At 33.6% G+C, this 22,986-nt stretch overlaps 2 protein-coding genes across 2 annotated transcripts in view; both read left to right on the top strand.

The window, feature by feature from the left end:
- The window catches only part of LOC133175429 (protein unc-93 homolog A-like), a 243,937-nt gene that overhangs the window by 196,425 nt on the left and 24,526 nt on the right, over window positions 1-22,986 (top strand). The window lies entirely within an intron of this gene.
- Window positions 4,192-5,531, top strand: LOC133175308 (G-protein coupled receptor dmsr-1-like). The gene has a single exon (XM_061310402.1). The coding sequence runs from the start codon at window positions 4,192-4,194 to the stop codon at window positions 5,374-5,376; it is 1,185 nt and encodes a 394-aa protein (XP_061166386.1). The 3' UTR covers window positions 5,377-5,531.

Genomic DNA, 22,986 nt, shown 5'->3' with positions numbered 1-22,986 from the left:
AATACAAAAATACATGATTAAATACCATAATTTCATGGAATGGAATCGTAAAGCTTTCCGATTTTTAATCAACATTTTATCTGATAAAGCGATACGACCAAATTACAGCCGCCTAGGAAGTTGCAGTGATGAATATCCAACCTACGATTAGGCACCGAGTGAAATTACCATGATATTCGTCTTCCCAAAATTAGATAAACCTACGCTATGTCAAGACAAAATAAAGACAGAGAATGGTGTGTTATCTGGAATGTGCTCTAATGACAACATATTAGGTGTGGGTCTAACTAGACTATTACTAAGGCGTGACGTCGCTCGCGCGGTGCAGTAGCTAGAGCGTTTACTCTAGAGTTGCGGAGTAAGGAGTTGATTCTTACGTTCAAATCCCACTGCGGGACGTGGAGACCGGTCCTTTGGATGAGACCATATAAACCGAGGTCCTGTATCACAGTAAGTGCTGGCACAGTGCTCACTGCTCAATGACCATGAGTGCCGAGTATAGGACTAAATCTGCAACCCTCCACAGGCAAGTGATGGCGTCTCCATATGAATGAAAAATTCTCGAGAGGGACGTTAAACAAAAACAAACATACAAACTAAGGAGTGATATTATGCTAGTGCATCCTACTCACCGTCTTAATTCTAGAAGTCTCTGTAGAGAGATTTTAGGTCTACTGGTTTAAAATCGTGACAGACTAAAAGTTTTACATTGATTTGTGCTACTGAATGTTAGTTTTACATTTAAAAATCATGAGTCTAGATGCTATCAAAATCGTACCAATTTTTATCTAACAGGGCCAAAAAGGGAAGAAGGCTTGAATTTTAAAAGAACATTGATTTTAAAAGGAGAGCAGCACCATAAAATAAAAAAAATCCATATACAAAATAAGGTATATGACTAGTAAATACATTCATTAAGTAGAATGCTGACTGACTTTTTTCATACTAATTATTAGGCCATTATTTACACACTGAATTGTCTACGGATTTTCCCGTTTTTTTCCCTATCATGACAAGGAGCACACGGCGGGTCTGACCGGTCGACAGGACCTCTTCTGCTTTTAGAGGTCCGTGTTTACTCTGCTCATGATTTGTATTGTTTCAATGGACTTTTGAGCTTGGTTACTGTTCGTTATCAACATATTTCATTGATGTAGTCTACATTTTTATTTCTAAATAAATTTGAATTAAAAATGTAATGAAGAAATTCACATTGTAGTCTAATTTTTAGTGTTTTAGAACAGGTATAAAGGTGTATCTTGATGTTGTCTTCTTGCAAAAATGATTTTTTGAAATTAGACTTAAACATGTTAAATATCGTTGTAGAATTTTGAAAAATACACAATACGATTCTACGATCAATTAGTAACCATGACACCACTATCAATTAAAATAATCAACAATAATATGTTACGATATAGTCCGTTTGTGTACATATTAAATATTTATTTTATTCCCTGCAAAACTAAAGAAAGAGTAACATTTTGAAAAGATTTTGAGCATTATTCTATTTTGAGTAACGATGAAAACACCAGCCAATAAATTAAAAAGATATTCAGAAAATTGGAAATCTTATGAGTACCTTAAAGTGCACGCACTTGTATTGTAAAAACTGAGTAAGGTATAAATATGTATATTCAAAGACTCTCAGTTTGTTTGTTTGTTTGTTTTAAATTTATCTTCACATTTGCATGACTATCAGCTTTATTCTTCTCAACAACCTGAACAAGTTTATTATACAATTTCTGGAAAATATTTGCTGACTTCCAAACAGCTTTTTTCATGATTTGATGCAATGAAAGCTCAAACTTGTTTGCCTTTAAAGTCAATGTTCCCCTGATGGAGTTAGGCTTTAACACCTCTGTCAATCCCTGCCTGTAAATGTTCCCCTAGTGGAGTTAGGCTTGGACACCTGTGTCAATCCCTGCAAGTAAATGTCCGCTAGTGGAGTTAAACTTGAACACCTCGGTCAATCCCTGCCTGTAAATGCTTCCCCAGTGGAGTTAGGCTAGAACACCTCTGTCAACCCTTGCATGTAATTGCTCCCCTAGAGGAGTAACTGTTAGGCTTGAACACCTGTGTCAAATCCTGCCTGTAAATGCTCCTCTAGTGGAGTTAGACCTGAACACCTGTGTCAATCCCTTCCTGTAAATGCTCCTCTAGTGGAGTTAGGCTTGAACACCTGTGTCAATCCCTGCCTGTAAATGCTCCCCCAGTGGAGTTGGGCTTGAACTTTTATAGAAATCAAAACTGATAGACAGAAGTATGTTAATTGGTGATGTCAATATAAGTTTACTATCAACAAAAAAGTCATATTGACTTAAAATTGCCAGATAATTATCTAATGGTATTTTTTTTCTTTTTACCCCTAAATATTTTTAAAATGATAAAACACGTTTATAAAGTGAACTTGTTGGGGAAAAGAGTTAGGGGGGGGGGGTGTTAGTTCGCATTTTTTTAAAAGATATACACGCTATAACATGGGTCTGTTAAAAATAAAGTTGGAAATTTATTTTGTCTACCAAATAAAGTTAAGAAAATATTTTAAATTACACAATTGGAAATGAACGCATTATAAAGATCTCAAATTACAATTATTTATTATCCTACTAGGAAAGTATTGCCTATATTTAAATTCATGCATCATGTGACACCGTCGCTACTTTTAGACTGATAAACAAAAATGGCGTCAAGAAACGAGGTAGGCCGTTTGGTATACAAAAATAACTTTTGACATGGATGACATACGTTTTATGCTTAAAGATACTTATCTTTGAAAACAACCAGTATTAACCATCTACTCTGTAATGACAGATATTAACTTTTATTCAAAATAGTAGTCAAAATGCAACGTACCTCATTGTCTATGATTTCCTGCGGACATGCGTATCTATATACTGTTTACGCATTTCCTTCATCAATATTCATGAATAGGCTGAATTCTTAATTGCAGATCTTGCTTAATTGTTTTGTAATTACAACGACTTATTTAGTGAAACTTTGTGGAAAGTAATTATTTTTTATTACACATCATGTTTCTCAAATCATTTAATCATTGTTTCACATAAAAAATCGCGTTTATATAGCGTGTATATCTTTAACGAAAGTCGAAATGGGCATTTTAAAGGTTTATCATAAATCAAAATGGAGGCACCAAACTTCGATAAACATTTGATTTTGTGGATAGATTCAACATCTAAATCCATGAAAATTGGTGTTAAACTAATAATGATGAAACTACAGTAATAGATAAACCTGATATAATAGTCGTGGCTTTCTAAAGTATGAAGAAAGAGATTGAGATTACATTTGATTGGATAAATGATCACATTATCATAAAGAAGATTGAGAACAAAATCTAACTAAGGTTGTTACCATGATTAAATGCCTCAAAAATGAGAAAGCAGATCGAACACCTCTTCAGGTCTGATCCTCAGTGCAGCTATGTCACAACGTCCGACGTTTTGATTTGATATCGTGGTTAATGGGAGTCAGTGTCCGGAGTATTTACATCAGATAGAAGTCTCAACAGGGCATTGAGTTGATTGATTTACTGAGACTAAAAGTACGTCAACAAAACAAACGATTTAGGGTTGTTTACCTTACAGTTCCTTTGTTTAATACTTTAAACACAGGCATAAGTAGATTTATCTCTTTTATGACTGGGTTCTGACTATTCATTTATATTAGAGTTTTTTGTAGAATCACAATTACCTCACTACAAATAACGCAAACATTACCAATATTTGCATTTAACTGGTGTTGAGGGAGTGATAAACATTGTTGATCTGGGTGTCTGCATGAGTTCATACACGCTATGTGACGTCACAGACGTAGTTCACTATCGTGATTGTTAGTGGTATGAGTCCAAGTTGTTACGAAAAATATATCTAAAAATGTCAGTGTATGCAGAAGAAATAATAGTCAAGGTTTGAAGGTTAATGGGGTAATATATGCATGAAATCAAATGGTATTTCATTGATGAATGACTCCGCCTTTTATTCAGATTATCACGTGCTCCAATTTATATTATACTCTCAATGAAACCCAAAGCTTGACAGTTATTTATTGACAGTTATTTCCTTATTTGATTCAACTGTCTTTGTTATGTTTCTGTTATACGATGAAATTCTTTCTTTTCTTGATATTTCTGTAACAACACACTTTTATTTTTCCATTGACAGATTTGAAATGGATAATTGGACAATTACCAATTTAACGTCATCTCCCGAATCCTGCTTCCTCAGCAGACAGTGCAACGCTCCAGAAGGACTACAGGCGTATGCATGCGGTGTCAATCGGATTCATGGTTATCTTATACTGGTTCTCTGTTGTTTCGGAATTCCTACAAACATTGTGAACATCATCATCCTAACTCACAAATCCTTGCGCTCACCCGTCAACAACATTCTAACTGGAATAGCTATCAGCGACCTCGTCACCATGGTAATCACTGTTCCTCTTGGCCTTCATTTTTACATCACACACGGTTTGGACATTACAGAAGATAAATATACCTATTCCTGGTCCCTCTTTCTAGCAATATACGGCATGGTGACCATAACGATGCAAACTGTGTCAATATGGCTTGGAGTATGTATGTCATTTTTTCGCTATGTTTACATTAAGTCCATGGGAGCTGGGCGTCAAAATATTGATACCAAGACTTCTTGTTTTCTAACTATATTCATGTTTTTGTTGGTAATCGTTATCTATATTCCGGCCTACAGTTTTGTCTCGATAAAAGATATGTCATGTTACAACGACATAGAAAATAAAACAATTAATTACTATCGACTGGAATCCCTAATGACCAAAGATAAACCTTCTTTGACACATGCTTACTCAATGTGGACCAACACTGTATTGGGAAAATGGATACCGTGTTTTCTGATAACCTTATTCGGTGGATGTCTACTTCATTCGTTGCAAGAAAATACTAGAAGAACCATACACCTTAATGGTTCTCATGCCACTTCCCGGTTAAAACAGCATCGCAGAACAACAGCTATGTTGCTGACCATTATTCTTATGTACATCATAGCGTCACTACCCCAAAGCATCTTACTTATCATTGGTTTCGCCGATAAAACGTTTTTTGAGACCGAATATGCCCTTCTAGGAGACACATTTGATATTCTTTCCTTGATCAATAATTCAATAAACTTTGTTTTGTATTGTGCAATGAGCCGTCAATTTAGAGACCTCCTAAAACAGTGTGTGTGTCAGTACTTTGTTCTTCCACAACAAGACGCAAAGAGCACTCAGACCGCTAGTCACCATATCTCTCAGAATAACCTCCAAAGCAAGGTGTACGCCATGAACGAAATTAAAAGACAAGAAAGTCCGCTTCTTGACAGAGGTATTGATATTTGAAGTTGTGGGATTCTAAAATGTTATAACATGCTTAATTTTTCACCAAGGTAAATTTTTGTTGGACAGATTTTTGACATAACTTTCACAGATGTTGCCTTTTCTATATTTGTTGGTTAACAGTGAACTTTTTCACGAGAGAGAGAGAGAGAGAGAGAGAGAGAGAGAGAGAGAGAGAGAGAGAGAGAATTCATGTATTATTTTTTATATCTGACAATAAAGTTGGGGTTTTTAGCCGAATAAAGAAGTCCATTTGAAATTGTGTTGGGATAGTTTGAATGTATGGTTGCTCTTGTTCACCTGTACAGCTGTAAAGAGTAAGGTTGTCATTAATTTCACCATAATCAGAAGAAGATTTAGGCGGGATTACGTTTGGAATGCGCACTCTATAATAGATTTTTTGTTTTATGTGTCTTTGTTGTGGCTGCAACCCAGGAATGTAAAAACTTATATATATGCAATGTGCGACTATTAACAGATAAGAAATCTTGTTTTTTTCCCTAGAAGACACTTCTAAAAGATTTTCTATGAAAAAAGATCCCAACTGGGTCCAACCTACACGCAATGGAGGGTTATTTTTCTTGAAACCATACAAATGAGGAAGCCTACATACTGAAAGCAGATAGTATCCTACCAAAAATAAACTACATAAACCATTCTAATTGATAAAATGAAATGTTTGGTGTTGAAAACGCATATAGAAACATTTTACCCACATTTTTGAGATTATGAATAAATCAAAACTCTCATCTTTCTATTCTATATAAATTGCCATTAAAAGGTACAATAGTCTCAACGGTAAACACATGATGCAAGCCATTTCCATTAATGTGGGGTATTAACACACGACAAGAACTATTACCCTCGAACAGTTGTTTTCATACTAGATTTGACAGAAGAACTATCCCTTTCATTGAAAAAATGTGAACTTACGAGCTAAGGTATTTGAAATTCTGAAAACAGCGTGGGCAATTCTATAAAATGTTTAGACTCTTTAGACAGTATAGACTTGAATGCAGCTTTCCATTATCATAGAAAAAGGCAAATAATTTTTTTTACACTCATCTTCCTGAATGTAAAAGAACACGAAACCTTGCAATACCAAATTATTTTTCATTGCGTGAGTGCAAAAAATTAGGTTATCTTTCTGTGCTATTCTGTCCATTTCTATTAATTTATTTTGGAGAACGATGTTTGCAGTTGATTTAAATTAAGCATTATAGGCTTGATCTTTAGTCACAGATCGTATCGCGCCATTAGTTTGACATTTTTACTGGATAATTGAAACCTTCTTTAGACTGATGAACAAATGTCAAAATTATGACATGGTTCAAAAATTACATTTAAAGCAAGCATCATTTACTGTTATTGATAAAAAATGTACTTGTTGTGAAGTGACTGACGAGTGCTTGGGTAATACTTATTATTTATTTAACGGCATTTCCAATAAAACTATAGACAGACCTGGGAGAGCATCAGTGCTCGATTTTTTTTCTTAGGCCAAAGAAATGTAATGGATTGATTATCGATGGAAAAACTGATATACCAAACTTTAAAGTCAGAATTTTTAGTCCATAAGAAAACAAATATACATCCAGTGTGAAGTTTTCTGGCTACTATAAAAACATACTATGACCCAAGGTGTTTCAGGAATTTGAACACTGGCATTACAGTCATTGATTGATAAAGCAGTACTTGAATTACGATTATTATAAAAATTAGCCTTTTTTGGAAATTTAGGACCAGAGTCAGCCATGTTTGATTCAGCAGTTTACAAGGAATATTGTCCAATCAGCTTTCACCAATTAAACTTGAGTCATTCATGCGGAATTCTTTCAATATATTTAAGACCATCATGATAGCTCAGTCGGTAGAGCACACGCTTTATGATAGGAAGGTCGTTGGATCGAACTCCGGCCGCGATTGACCTAATTCGATAAAAAAAGGCAACTGTTCTTTCGCCAAGCACTCGGCACTTTGAAGCAAAAGTTGCGAGTTTGTCACGGAACAGGGACTACAAAGTTTCTTTTATGTTTAATAATGTACATGCAGGAATATAAATATTTATTGTTTACATCCATGTTGCTTTGCATGTTGATAATACAAACAATCAATCATATACCCTTGTCTTTAAAGCTAAGAATGGGATTTTTTTTTAAACTAAAGTTTCCTATTCCGAGGCAAGTAACTGGCGCAGGTGTACGCGCGAGGTATAATGTTTTACTCCTACAATATAGCATCGGGAACATTAATGCGATGCCTGTTTACATGGTAACCAAAGGTTTTCAATAATACAAATTCGATGAGATATACAGAATAAATTGCTAAAACCATGATTACTCCTCTCAATAAAGGAATAGTTCTCGTCGACCTTTGAAAGTAAATAATACTGTCCTTTGAATTGATCTTTGGTAGTTCTTATTTCCTCTACAAAGAGTAAAACCTCATCATCGAAGAAACTTGAATCCTGTTGTAAGGTACTCCTGATCAAACACAAAAATATTCAATATCCATTGTAAACAATTTAAACAGAAATGAATGACAATTTTCTTGTTTCAAATTCTAATATTAAACATTCTATGTATTATCTACAAAATGTGTCTGCAATCAAACTGATGTGGATGATATGAAAAAAAAAGCAGAAAATGAGAATTGCACTTTAAAAATCAATTAAGTGCACTTAAAATTCAAATGAAACAGCTTTATTGGCGCTCAAATTGCATTCTGATATGAAAACAGGTTTAATTGTTCTGAACAGATATTAAAAGGTATACATTAAATATTTTACTGAATTACAGATGTCAAATTTTTGTTTTTAAATTTATCATTAATGTTAAAAATGTGTTGTGTTTCAAAATGTCATAGTAAAATTGACTGCTTTTTTGCTCTATTGATTCATGTTCTTGAACTCTGTTTAAACGACTCTCCAATATAAAGGTAGAGTAGAAAAGAAGAGCCTTTCATTTTATTTTCCCGATTTGTATTGTTTTAATGTATTTTGAGCTTGAATACTGTTTGTTATCTACATATTTCATGTTAAAGTTTCCAGTAAATAAATTACTTGATGTCGTCAATAACATCGTAAAAATACCTGATATTTTCATTTATAATGTTAAAATACTTGATATCTTCAACAATTCGGTAAAAACTACCTGATAGGTTCATTAATATTTACGGTAGCAATACCCCGTTCCTCAATAATACAGTAAAAAACTTAATAAAATACAATGAAGTTAATGATACAAGGATATCACTAACCCCGTTTAAAGTCAACATATCGCAAATTCGTTGGTCGGCACCATGACCTTGCACTTGCAATTGTTTGCAAATACAAGCTCTCGCTAAGTTGAATATTGACTGAAATCTTTCATACGAGTTGTTATAACATTATTTACAAACTGAATTGTGTACGAATTATTGTGTACGAATTTCTCCGTAAACCCAATCATGACAAGGGTCTCAAGGATGTGTAATCGATTGACAGGGGATGCTTACTCCTCAATGGCACCTGACCCCACCTGTGATCTTTTCTAAGGTCCCTGTTCGCTCTGCTCAAAATTGCATTAAACATTTAGAATGATTTCTATTCGTTCTCTTCTTTTACTTATGTGGTAACAGTACTTAATATCTTCAATAATACAGTAAAGTCTCGTTATCTTCATCAATAAAGTATAAATACTTGATTTTTTTCAGAAATACAATGAAAATGCTAAATTTCTTCAGAAATACAATAAAAATACTAGACCTCTTCAAATAAGCGGTAAAAATACTTGGTATTTTAAAATTAGAGTACAAAATGCTTTGTATCTTCAATTATAGTAACAGAAGAAATACTGCATTAATTATTTTCATTAAAACTATGAAAATAGCTTATACGTTCGAAAATACAGCGAAATTTTCTGATATCGTCAATAATATTGTGAAAATACCAGATTTGTTCAATGATACAGTAAAAATACTTAATATCTTCATTTATAAGGGAAAAAATTTCGAAATGTTCGTTTCTTGATAATTAGTAATACCGTGAAAATACTTTATATGTTCAATAGTACAATAAATATACTTTACTATAGAAATACTAAATATCTTCAATACCACTTGATAAAAAATTAGTACTACATACTTTCGTTGATATTCCTCGAAATCTACCGAATTTTAAGGTGCTTTGGATGATGTTATGATAATTTGAAGAAAACAGGTTATCGATTTCATCGCAAAAATCTTTACGAACTTAGACAGAAAAAAAAATTGTTTAACGTACTTAATTCTAATTTATTTTTGCGTTTAGGTCGTATGAGTCACAAGGATTCTGTATTTCACTACATTTGTAATTTTGACCACCAATGGCATATTCGGGTTTTGGTATATCTTACACATGCAATGAACTTTAACTCTGACAAACTTTATACAGGCATTGTTTGCTCAGATCTTAACTTGAAAAGATCAAGCTTTCAGAACATTAAGAAAAATGAAGTTGGGCTTAGATACCTATAAATTTTTGGTTCAGAGAAATATACACAGTAATGATGGTCTTTTTTTCTTAGACAAAAACAGCAGACAAACTGTGTTTAATTATATCAATAATAATGTTCACTTTTCAAAAAAAAAAAAGTAAACTTCAAGTCCCCAGAGACTGACAATTTGGAAGTGCGAGTGATTCTTTTAAAAAAATAAACTTGTTTACCCTTGGGCAATTAGCAACCATCATACAGCCCGTGCTTAATTTTGTTAAGCATAATGTGTTCCAGTTTTGGACAAAATGCTCAAAGATAGAAATTGTTTAGCTTACATAATTGCTGAAATGTTCCCAAACGTCTTTGAAATCTTCGATAAAACTACTAGTCACTAACGTTTGCACTCTTGTAACAAACAATTGATATTTTATACCCCAGTATTCTGAAGTTGATGTTCCTATGGTACATGTATATGTAATTCAGACAATTTTCTGGTTGGTGTTAAAATGTCGAGATATCGATCTCTCTTTATGTGCATCCTGTTTATAGTCTTTGTCAATGTCACCGATTTCAGGAAATTGATTGTTAAACTTCCTAGTCCATAAATCATTGCTGTATATAATTATTTCCATATTTATTTTTTTAAAAGGGCTTCACTCCTTACAAAAATATTAACTGTTGTACAAGAGAAATTTCAGACGCACTTTGCTAAAGCTTATTCTAGATGTGGTGTAAATCAAATGTAGATTATCAAAAACTCTAAAAAGTTAAAGAAAATTCAAAATCGTCTAATTTTTCCAAAATCAGTAACATCAAAACGTACGATTTTCCTACTCTTTATACAACCATTTCTCATGATAAATTAAAAGCTAGGCTTTTTGATTTAATAGACAACTACTTTTTCACTTAAGTGGAAGTCTTGTGATTGGTCATCAACAAAAATAATAAAATGCACTCTAATTCTACACACAAATACTGATATTAAAAAAGATGCTGAAGTTCCTCATTGACAACATTTATGTAGACAAACGGTTGGAAGTGCGATGGGCACTATTTGTACTCCTCTATTGGCTGACCTGTTTTTATATTCCTATAAAACAGAATTTATTCAAAAACTTCTACATGAGAGGAAGAAAAAACTTGACATTTAGATTTATCGACGACGTACATGTATTATCAATCAACTTCAATAACTTCCATTCATTTGTCGACTCGATATATCCCAGTGAACCTGACATAAAAGATACCTCAGAGTATGCCACATATGTTCCATATTTGAATGTTTTACTGACTATAGACGATAAGGGCCAACTAAAACTAAGTTGTATGACAAACAAGATGACTTCAACTTTTCCATCAACTTTCCTTATTTTTGTATTGATATCACGTTTTCACCTGCATATTGTGTTTACATCTCCAAATTTATTTGATACTTAAGAGCATGCTCCGAGTACGATAAATTTTTAAACCAAGGCAGATAAATGACAAGTTAGTTGATGAAATATATGGAGATAACGAACAGTATTCAAGCTCAAAAGTCCATTAAACATTACAAAATAGGTGCAGAGCAAACACGGACCTCCAAAACATCAGAGGTGGGATCAGGTTCCATGGAGGAGGGAGCATCCCTTTGACCAATTGTCAGGCCTTTGTATTTATGCTGAATTTGACTACTGAATGTTCCGTCTACCTGATGAATACGTAGGGCTCACGGCGTGTATAATTGGTCAACAGGTGAAGCTTACTCCTCCTAGGCAACTGGTCCCACCTCTGGAATTTCCATGGGTCCGTGTTTTATGTCCTCTTTACAGATTTGTATTGTATATGGATTTTTTTTTTTTTTAGATCGATCACTGTTTATTATCTCCACCTATTCCATTATAAAGAACTAAATTTGAGGGAAAAGGTAACGAGAACTTATTTTGTAATTCTTGAAAAGAAATTGTTTGAATTTGAAAATAACTTCCCCTTTAATTATTTTTCCTTTTTAATGTAACAAAAGCTACAAGAAAATTTGTTTTACATGAAAAATATGCAATCAAAATGCCGAACAGAAAAAATTAGCATTACATAATTGTCTCACGGGTATATCAAAACGGATTATTGAAATGTTTATTGAATAGAGTAAAAATGGTTCAGTTTGTTTACGAATTTAGATATCATAATCTGCTTTTATTTTCCATGCTCTTGGCACCTTGATACGCGTTATTCGCATAGTTTAGAGTAATACCATTTTAGGCCTAATACTTCATTAATCAGACGAGTATGACAATTTCCCTAATACAGTGGTACTATTTTCCCTTCGTATTGTCAAAGGTAATCTTTTTTTTTTGTCGACCTTAATCCTTGGCAACCGATCATGTAAAACAAGTTTCATATAGATCATTGAACAGCGGGATATTTCTCGCCTAATATGCAAATTAAAGTGGGCTTTGAATACAGGTACATGTATATTTAAAGCTTACATATTGCACAGAGATTAAACTCAATCATTTAACACGTTATGTTTAATTACTGAGTTTAAAATGTGATTTATATGACTACTTATTAAGAATGAAAAAAAAACCTTCCAAAACTGAAAATGAGGACATAGCACTAGAAGTGACAATTAAATTCCTTGTCAAATTAAGAGCAAATAAAAATAATATATACTTTAATGTATATGGCTGATAATTAGTTTATATGTGTTGCCTGTCCACCTACTGTCCCCAGAAGGCGAGATTAATCTTACATCAATAAAATGATAATTCGGCTTAACAAATAAAACGTGGGCTCGGCCTACTATTCTAACCCAGTTGTAGATTTTGCATTATGAATAAGTAGAATCTCCAGGGGAATGATTTCCTTTGATGTAATCCAGAATGATTTGGGTCGACCGTTCCCTAATATGCAATAGTACAGTTCTTTTCTGTTTTGACAGACGTCAAAATAATTCAATATATTATAAATATATTTTTGAAGTACTTCATCACATATTTGCTGAAAGAGACTTATTTAATGTTCATGGCTTAGGTTACTCGTTTATTTTCTGACAATGTAACTGATGTAATTGTAAAATAGAAGTCCAAATGACCTGCATAACCTTTTAATTGATGAAATATATAGAAATAACGAACAATATTCAAGCTCAATATATTATTCATTAGAGCTTATACACATTTGATATTTTACACTCGAATTCTTGATCGGGATGTTGTTAAATGTAATTGGATTTTATCCCTTCCTTTCTGTTTTAGAATTTCAGTTATTTCTGTGCATAATTTGGAGAACATATGTTACTTTGCTCACGCTAGAGATATATCCCCTATAATATGTCACTGAAAGTCATCTTCTCAAGAGAAGACCCTTTTTTGTACTAAGAAAAATCTGTAGTGTTTACTGTTTTGTCTTGATTATTTTCCAATGAATGTCTGTCTAATATCACTTATTAGGAGTCTGGAACAGAATGATGTATACTTACTGTTAGTGTAGTGAGCCATTGAGGCTGTCCCTAGAACAAACACCACAAAGATGGCATTAACGACGTCATTGGAAAACACTTTAATGACACCCAGGAAATTTTGTCTGGTGTGAGATTTACTTTGGTATATTGCAGCAATGAAAAGTACAGTAATTTATTGTCTTCAAGTTTTCAATGGCAAGCATTCAAGAAATTATACTTTGTATAAATTCTCGAAATATTTTTCCTGACGAACACAAGGTGTTTAATTGCGGGATAGGTTAGGTTAAAGTGTTGTATATATACAAGGTATCAGTCATGATGGTACACGTTAACAAGGCACTGGAAAATGTGCAAGAATTTCATGCTACATTTAAGAATTATTTTTATAAAACCAACTGTTGTTTTGGTAAATATTACAGGTATTTAAAAGGAAGAATCGGACCTTTGTGTGCTGTCGGTGGAGTAAAGCCATATCGATATATAATAGGAGGAAATGTGAAGATAACTGTCGGTAACTATGCTCAAAATTCCAATTAAACAAAACAATTTATGAGCCAAGCAAACACGGACCTCTTAAAAAATAGGTGGGATCAGGTGCCATATAGAGGGCAGTTTTGCATTACCAAAAATCGACAATGCATGAACAATTTTTTTCTCATTAAAACCGAGAATAGCAATATATCAAATATAAAAAAATAAATTAATTAGTTAAATTCCCAATCAATGAATAGCTTTCCCGAAAATCTATTTTATAACCTCTTCCTGTGGCACGGGGAACGGTAGAGAAATTGAGAATAATTATTTAATAAATTTTAATTAATAATTCACACTGTATAAAAACAAACATACATAATTTTTAATTAAAAATTATAACGCTGAATATCATCATGAAAATTCATATATCTGTAACTGCCAAGGGAAATATCTGGTTTGTATGGCTCAATAAACTTCTAGTTAAAAACTATTAGAGCCTCCACGCCTCAGTACTCGTATCCTGATACTTGTGATCTGTATATATCTGTTCGAAAGTATCAAAAACAGGAATATATTTTGATGACTTATTAAACAACTCAAATGGATATTGAACCTAGAATGAAATGCTTCATTTTGAATTTTTAGTGCCCATTATTGAAAGAGGCATAATCTCACAACAGTTATCGATCAGGCTCTAGAGTTACCGCCCTATCTTTTCAACAATTCTATCTTTCTATCTCTTTCAAAATTGTGGTTATGTTTGATAAAATAGAAATTATCATATGATCAAAGTTCCAGTAGTTTTTTTTTAAATAAAAGAAAATGATGACTATGTGGTTAATTCAAAGAACTGCATCCTTAACTTATTACCACAAAAGATTTTCCTAAAAATGTCTATTAAAATAAAAAAATAAATTTTTGATACACATTCCTAAAAATTTGTATATGCATATATTTTGAAAACCACGTCAATTAAAGAGAAGTTTTTATCATGCTTATATAACTTGGATCAATTTTATGCTAAAAAGATGAAAACCATTCGTAAAGCTGTTTGTTATAGCTACTCAGTTTCATCTTTGCTGCCGATACAATTCCATTAGATTCGTCCTAATGTTGATAATTGGGATCATGATTTCATAAAAAATATGCAATCAATATCTATACTTCATATGGTGAATGCAATGAAGCAGCGAAAATTTTTGGTTGCATGTCAAACTCTATTAATCAGAACTTCCGTCTAAAGATGTGCCTTGTCAAAAACAAATTTGCACAATCAGAGAATGTTCCTTATCAGCTTTATTTTAACAATGCAAGTGCTAAATTTTAGAGTATAAAATGTTAAAAAGGAAAGAAAAAAGATTAACATTTTATTTGTTCTTGAAAATGAAACAGGTATCATATGCTTGCAAACTAATTAAATCTTGAATGCTCGTGTTTGATGAATCAAACTTTCTTGAATGATCAATTAAAAGTAGTATTTTAAAACTAAGAACTTTAACTTTTTAAGGTAACAAGTTTTCCTCAAACCGAAACGTTTGTGAAGAGTCAGAATTAACCTTGCTTGAAATGCAAGATATGGAGTAAGATTAACTACTTTGACGCATGTTCTCATGTTGCCTTAGATTCCAAGATTCATCCAAAATCTACATTAACTTTCACTTCTTTCACTGAATGAATGAAAAAGGACAATGTTTAACTTTTTCAATACCTCAGACCTCCTCTAAGATCACAACCTTTCACTTTCAAGAAACCCACACTTCCATACGGGAAATCCTTCTTAAATTAAAGTTACATCACTTAAAAATCATCTCTTTTTCCCAAAAGTCTAATTCGATGGTATGGAAGCATAACTTAATAACTAATAGAGTAATTACAAAGGGTAAGGGAGGTGGGTTCAACTATATCGATGTTCCTAAAGAAAGCACACTAAATTAGAGGTAAAAATCAGAATAGAAATCTAAGTTACATATCTCCTGATTATAATAGAGGACCCTTACTTCCTGCCTGTAAGATTAAGCAACTATTTAAATCGAGCACCACCGTATGATTTACATTACCTTACAGTCCGTATAATGTATATATTTAAATCGAGCACCACCGTATGATTCATATTACCTTACAGTCCGTACAATTTATAATATGAGGATAATATAGCTTAGGATGCAACTGTATCAAAGTCGAAATATTTTTTAAAAATATGGATCGTTTTGTATGATTTCAACGCAGCTACTAAAGTTAAAATTGACAATGAAATTTAAATTGGACCTTTTGAATACCATGGGAAATGACGTAAATTGATTATAAATGTTACTGTTCTTTCTTTATGACAATAGAAGACTGAGTTACATCATACCCAGGGGATATGTTATCTACATTTATGTTTTTCTTTTCAACAAAAAAGAATATAACAGTGAAAGATGTTTACAGCTTATACGCTTATAATTAATTTACGCTTGTAGCAAAGCGATTTTATTCCCTGTTGCTTTAAAACATTTTATGAACTTATTGGATATAACGAATTATGCTTTTGAAAATATAAAATGTTTCTTCCCTGGGACATCATCGAAAATGTGTTAAACTGTACTTAAAAAGATTTTTAAAAAAAAGATATACTAAAATTCCTTTTGTTACCTGCTTTTGGGGTCTCCTAGAACGGCACAATCGTTCATTATCAAAAAATGTTTTCATCCCTTATTCAAAAAGAGTATTGATATAAAGTGATAACACAGAGGGCACAGGAAGGTCACAAAATTTGTCAGTTTACGAATTTCTCATTTTTTTCAAATTTTAATAATTTTCTATTTTACATTTTGTTTCAGCAAACGCAGAGCAAAAGCTTGCCTATCTACCATATTTTAAAATGTCATGCAGTAGTATCAGATATATCTTATGTGTGAAAATTTCAGACAAACTAGTGGTCTGTGTTACCAATATGTGACAAAATTCGATCTGAATTGAGGGAATTTGACAGAATGTTCTAATTTGTCAACTCCGGTGGCTTCCACGAATGTTTTGAATTAAATGTGAAGATAACAAGCAGTAATCATGCTCATAAGTCTATTTAGACAGTACAATTTGTGCTGAGCCGACACCGACGTCTGAAAACAGGTTTGATCAGGTAGCATGGAGGAGAAGGTAAAAGGTGAGATAACGAACAGTTATAAAATCATCAATCAGGTTAACAATCGTGAACAGGCAAAAACACAGACCCATGGAAACACCAGAGGTGGGATCAGGTGCCTAGAAGGAGTAAGAATCCCCCCTGTCTTCCGATCACACTGTATTGCCCGTTGTATTAATCAAGTAAAAGAATACTCAGGTCTTTATAACGACCATAAAATTTGCGAATCGAATCACTTCGGAGATATAGCATCATGTGCAGGTGATGTTGAAATATTATACAGTTATGGACCGAGGCGAAGCCGAGGTCAATATTGATATTTTTTTGGTGAATATCAAACCATATTCACCACCGAAAGAGTCCATAATTTTTTTTATTATATAGTCTGGATTTTAATAAATAAGACATTGAAGGCTGCATGACGACATAAATTTCATGAACGACCTTCTGTCTTTGAAAAATAAAAAAAAATGTCAAAGATTACAAGTTATAACGTCTGTGTTTTTCTTCCGCAGTGTGTAAGACATCGAATTGATTGGAAAATAATCCTGCAATAGGCTTGCCTCACATTTTTCCTGCTCAGATACACAGCTGGCTCTGGCCGTTGCAACCATTTGTTTTCAACGTTGTTTGAGGATTTGATTGTGACGTCACAATGCCGCTGCACGCTCACTGACTCTCCGGTGAATACGGCTTCTAATCCAGTGAATATATAGTGTTATGAACCGTTTGCATTTGTATAGATTATATAGAACTATAAATAGACTATATAATAATGTCAGTTAGATAGGGAAGTTGACAATGGAAAGTTGAAGTCATCCCGTTTGTCATACCGTTTAGTTATTAGCTTGTCCATAGTCCATAGTCAGTAAAACATCTAAATATGAAACATACTCGGCAAACTCTGTAGTGTCTTTTTTCGGGTTCACGGGGATATGTCTAGTGAAAACATCCCATGTCAAAGGGTCACATCCGCCGTGTGCCCCTTGTTATGATTGGGTAAGTGGAAAAATCCATTCAATCAGTCAACACGCGCAGGTGTGACATATTGTATTTGCAAAAAAAAGGTAAGAGTATTAACAATAGTATTTGAGAAATGTTGATTTTAAGCGTCATTGTTGATATACCTGTAACATCAACTTATTTGTCGATAGCCTGCCTCGTTTGAGAAATTGTTTGTACCAAGAACATTCTCTTGTTTATCGAATCAACTGGGAGACAAAAGTCCCTATGCATTTGATAATGGTTTATTGCTTCATAAGTAATGGAAGTTGGCGATCAAAATCATTGCTGGTTTTAAAACAAGTAACATTAGAAGTTATGCCACTGCCATTAATATTCGCATTGACTCTTTGTATTAACAATAAGATATCACTGTGTTGGGTCCATTTATAATTTATAAAATTAAAATGACGATGGATTAAGACAGCTCTATGCCCTCATTATAAAATAAAAAAAGTATATGAAGAGGATGTATTTTTCCTAACCCCTGTCTGTTCTAGGGTGGAGTGAGTAAGTAGGGGCATTTTGTCTTAAGCATGCGTTACCATATCAAACTAGTAAAACCACACACACTCTTCACTCTGAAATATCCACCAAACTTGCAACTCTTACCAACACCCATTCTGTCTCAAACACATTTGACCTTTAACACTCCAAAATCCAACAATGGGTGTTAAACCTCATGAATATGAAAGAAAAACTTATAATGAATTGATCAAATTCCAGAAATGCTGTAATGTACAGTGTCTTATAGGTGAAAATGGTGGTGATAATGATGACAATAATGAAGTGATGTTTAGTACTTTAGATCATTGAATATTGAAACATATGAATAATATTTATTAGAGTCAGAATTTATTCATTCACCTTGTGACATTCTGTCTCTTTAAGAGAAAAAAATGTCTCCTGTTATTTCAAATATGAAGTAATAATAACATCTGAAATATAATTGTTTAACTATAATTGTACAAGAATACCCACTGTATATTATATCCCCTATACATACCATATAAAGAACAAGTATAATCAAAATAGAATCATATATCATTCTGATTAGCATTACAAAATTAGTTTCATAAAAATAAAGTAATGTTACTCCCTAAATTCAAAATCAGAAAACCATAATATGTAATACTCAATCACATTTTAGATAATTAATAAAATTAATTTAATAACTCTCCTCAGTTGATTACTAAATGTAGGATCATAAAACTACAAAAGATTCCTATTTCTGTGGCATTACCCCAATACATACCTACCCTGTTTGGGTCTCCCCTATACATACCTACCCTGTGTGGCATTCTCCCCTATACATACGTTTCCTGCGTGGCATTCTTCCCTATACATACCTATCCTGTGTGGCATTCTCCCCTATACATACCTACCTTGTGTGGCATTCTCCCCTATACATACCTACCTTGTGTGGCATTCTCCCCTATACATACCTAATCCTGTGTGACATTTTCCCCTATACCTACCATTCCTTTGTGGCATTCTCCCCTATACATACCTACCCTGTGTGGCATTCTCCCCTACACATACCTACCCTGTGTGGCATTCTCCCCAATACATACCTACCCTGTGTGACATTCACCCCTATACATACCTACCCTGTGTGGAAGTCTCCCCTATACATAACTACCCTGTGTGGGTCTCCCCTTTATATATGTCTCCTGTGTGGCCCATTCCCTTAAACATACATCTCCTGTGTGGCATTCTCCCCTATACATAACTATCCTGTGTGGCATTCTCCCTACACATACTTACCCTGTGTGGTTTTCTCCCCTATACATACCTATCCTGTGTGGCATTCTCCCCTATACATACCTACCCTGTGTGGCACTCTCCCTTTTGAATACCTACCCTGTGTGGCATTTTCCCCTATACATACCTATCCTGTGTGGCACTCTCCCCTATACATACCTACCTTGTGTGGCATTCTCCCCTACACATACTTACCCTGTGTGGCATTCTCCCCAATACATACCTATCCTGTGTGGCATTCTCCCCAATATATACCTACCCTGTGTGGCATTCTCCCCTATACATACCTACCCTGTGTGGCATTCTCCCCTACAAATACCTATTCTGTGTGGCATTCTCCCCTATACATACCTCTCCTGTGTGGCACTCTCCCCTATAAATACCTATTCTGTGTGGCATTCTCCCCTATACATACCTACCCTGTGTGGCATTCTCCCCTACACATACCTACCCTGTGTGACATTCCCCCCAATACATACTTACCCTGTGTGACATTCTCCCCTATACATACCTATCCTGTGTGGTATTCTCCCCTATACATACCTACCCTGTGTGACATTCTCCCCTATACATACCTATCCTGTGTGGCACTCTCCCCTTTACATACCTATCCTGTGTTGCACTCTCCCCTACACATATTTACCCTGTGTGGCATTCTCCCCTATACATACCTCTCCTGTGTGGCACTCTCCCCTATAAATACCTATTCTGTGTGGCATTCTCCCCTATACATACCTACCCTGTGTGGCATTCTCCCCTACACATACCTACCCTGTGTGACATTCCCCCCAATACATACTTACCCTGTGTGACATTCTCCCCTATACATACCTACCCGGTGTGACATTCTCCCCTATACATACCTACCCTGTGTGGCATTCTCCCCAATACATACCTATCCTGTGTGGCACTCTCCCCATTACATACCTACCTTATGTGAAATTCTCCAGAATACATACCTATCCTGTGCACCCTGCACCCTATTCACCCTCTGACAGTTTATAATTGCAAATATTACAATCTAAATGAGTTTTGATCTTTATATTAAATAAGGGACCATATACCTTGTACACCTTGTCCTTTAACGGTGAAAATGACTACTTAAGCTTACTTACATACCAGATCTAAGTAAATCCGAATTAATTAAAATTAATTAATCTATCGTCTAACTCTGAATGACAAATAAATTCAATGACGTCACTCCAGTTCTTCTTATTCTATAAGAACTGTAAGTCTTCGTCCTTGATTTGTTTTGTTTGTTTATTACCAATCTGAAAATCATAGGGACGTTTTCATAATATAGCATCACTTCTATTTTTCACCAAGCAATGAAACTGTTAAAAAATGAAACAAGAGTATCAACAGTCGTCTTTAAAATAAACGTTTTGCAAATGCTATGGTCGATACAATGACCTTGTCAGCAAATAAAATCTATCAATAAATCGAATGTTGACTGAATTTTTTCATACAAATTGTTAGACCATTGTTTTCACACTCAATTGTCTACGGATTTTTCCGTTTGTCCGATCATGACAAGGAGAACATGAATGTGTAACATGTTGACAGGGGGTGTTTACACCTTCATGGCACTGATCCCACCGATGTTTTTAGAGGTCCGTGTTTGTTCTCCTCCAAATTCGTACTTTTGAGCTTGACTTTTCGTTTGTCTTCATATTTCATTTTGGTTCAAAGTATAATTATCTCATTTAATCGGATTAAGATTTTCCATGTGTTACAAATGTAAATCAGAATTCAATGTTCCCTATTGATGCATGTAATCTTTCACTCAATAAATTTTATCTTTTATGCTTTATTTAGTGCAATTGGTTTTTGAAATATTTATTCTACAATGTGAAGCTATGGGGAATTCATATACATAAAATATTAAACATTTTATAGCTATAAAATACAGAAAAGTGATTGCTTGCTTTTGAAGCCATAAAAATGCATGCATAATACGTGAGACAAATTTTATTTTTTTTATGCAACTTATGACTTTAAAAGAACTAAAATGAGAAAACTGTGTCATTTAGGCTAAACTCTTGCTTTTTGTCTCAGTTTGCAAATATACCTTAAGTGTCATTCCTCTGACTTAACTGTTGCTTCTGCAGACATAAGAGGAGGGTTTCCAGTCTGCTGTTCAATATTATAGGACTGTACGTTATTGTACTCTGTAATCCTGTCTAGGATGAAGGCATAGACGGTAAAAAAAATCAACTAAGCAGAAATGACATGTAATTATTGTTACTTGTAGTTCAAGGAGAGTTTCTAACAAAGTCATCAGTCATTACTACAGAGGGCAATCAGCTGGCTTTTTTTTTACAGAAACTAGTGATATTGTATTTCGTTTCATTCTCAATGCATCTATAGAAAAGAATTTGCTTCATGGATTACTTTTGGTTTTGGTCAAGTTGATGACTTTTTTGTTTGATTTGATTTTGTTTTATTTCATAGCTTTTCTTGTCAAAATATTGTTGTCAGAATTAACTTATTCTAGGAATTAAAACTGCTTAGAAAAGGAAATTAATAATGTATAATATATAAAATTATGGTACTTTTGTAATAATTGACTTTCATGTTTGTGTTGCAGAGGATTTGAGCAGAATTGATACTGAAGCTGTTGTTTTATTGATTTGCTGAAGCATAAATAAGCTAACGGATCTGCTACTCCTAACAGCCTGGTATTTACACCGTAGAGAGAGAGAGGCCCAATACTGGTAAGTTAGCTATTTAACAGAAACTTTTAACTCTCATACGGAAAGTTTAAACATATAATAAAGTATTATTTCCTGTCCAACAAATGGTTAAATAAGTTTTTTTTTAAGAAAATGATACTGAACAACAAATTTCGGGCGAAAATCAATTGCTTGATTATATAATTTTAATAAAACTGATTTCTTTTTACGCGGTATAGTATTGAACTGAATGAAATTTGTAAAATTGATCGAGTAAGATATTTCACACTTAAATTGTAAAGAAGATTAAATATTGATATAAAAAGCAATTAGAGAATTCTGTTGAAACAGTTATATTTTTTCAAGATATTCAGGTGTCTAGAGAGTAAGTGTGTTGTTTTTTGAACTATAATAATTTTGTCAAATTTATTATCTAACTGTTGATTTCATTCAAAAAATTGTGGGTTATTGAGTCTTATTGTGGAATTGGATTGACTCTTGGTGCTGTATTTAAAAAACGCATTTGGCATCTTTCAATGGAGGTTATTTAATGGTAAAAAGAAGTCAAATTACTTGAAAAAGGCCGAATCGATTTTGTTTTCAGAAATTCTGAAAATATGAGGAGTAGAGAAACATGCTTTACCTTTACCAATGGCTAATTTCCCGGAAACATGAAAGAAC

Source organism: Saccostrea echinata, unplaced genomic scaffold (genome assembly GCF_033153115.1).
Source record: "Saccostrea echinata isolate AGI-Se365-2 ecotype Australia unplaced genomic scaffold, CSIRO_AGI_Sech_v1 ptg000062l, whole genome shotgun sequence".
Classification (NCBI taxonomy): Eukaryota; Metazoa; Mollusca; class Bivalvia; order Ostreida; family Ostreidae; genus Saccostrea; species Saccostrea echinata.
The sequence above is the reverse complement of the archived record's forward strand: the minus strand, read 5'-3'. Positions and strand labels throughout refer to the sequence as shown.

Bases quoted from the DNA above. Each gene is read 5' to 3' on its own strand.
- LOC133175308 (XM_061310402.1), top strand. From the start codon at position 4,192: ATGGATAATTGGACAATTACCAATTTAACGTCATCTCCCGAATCCTGC.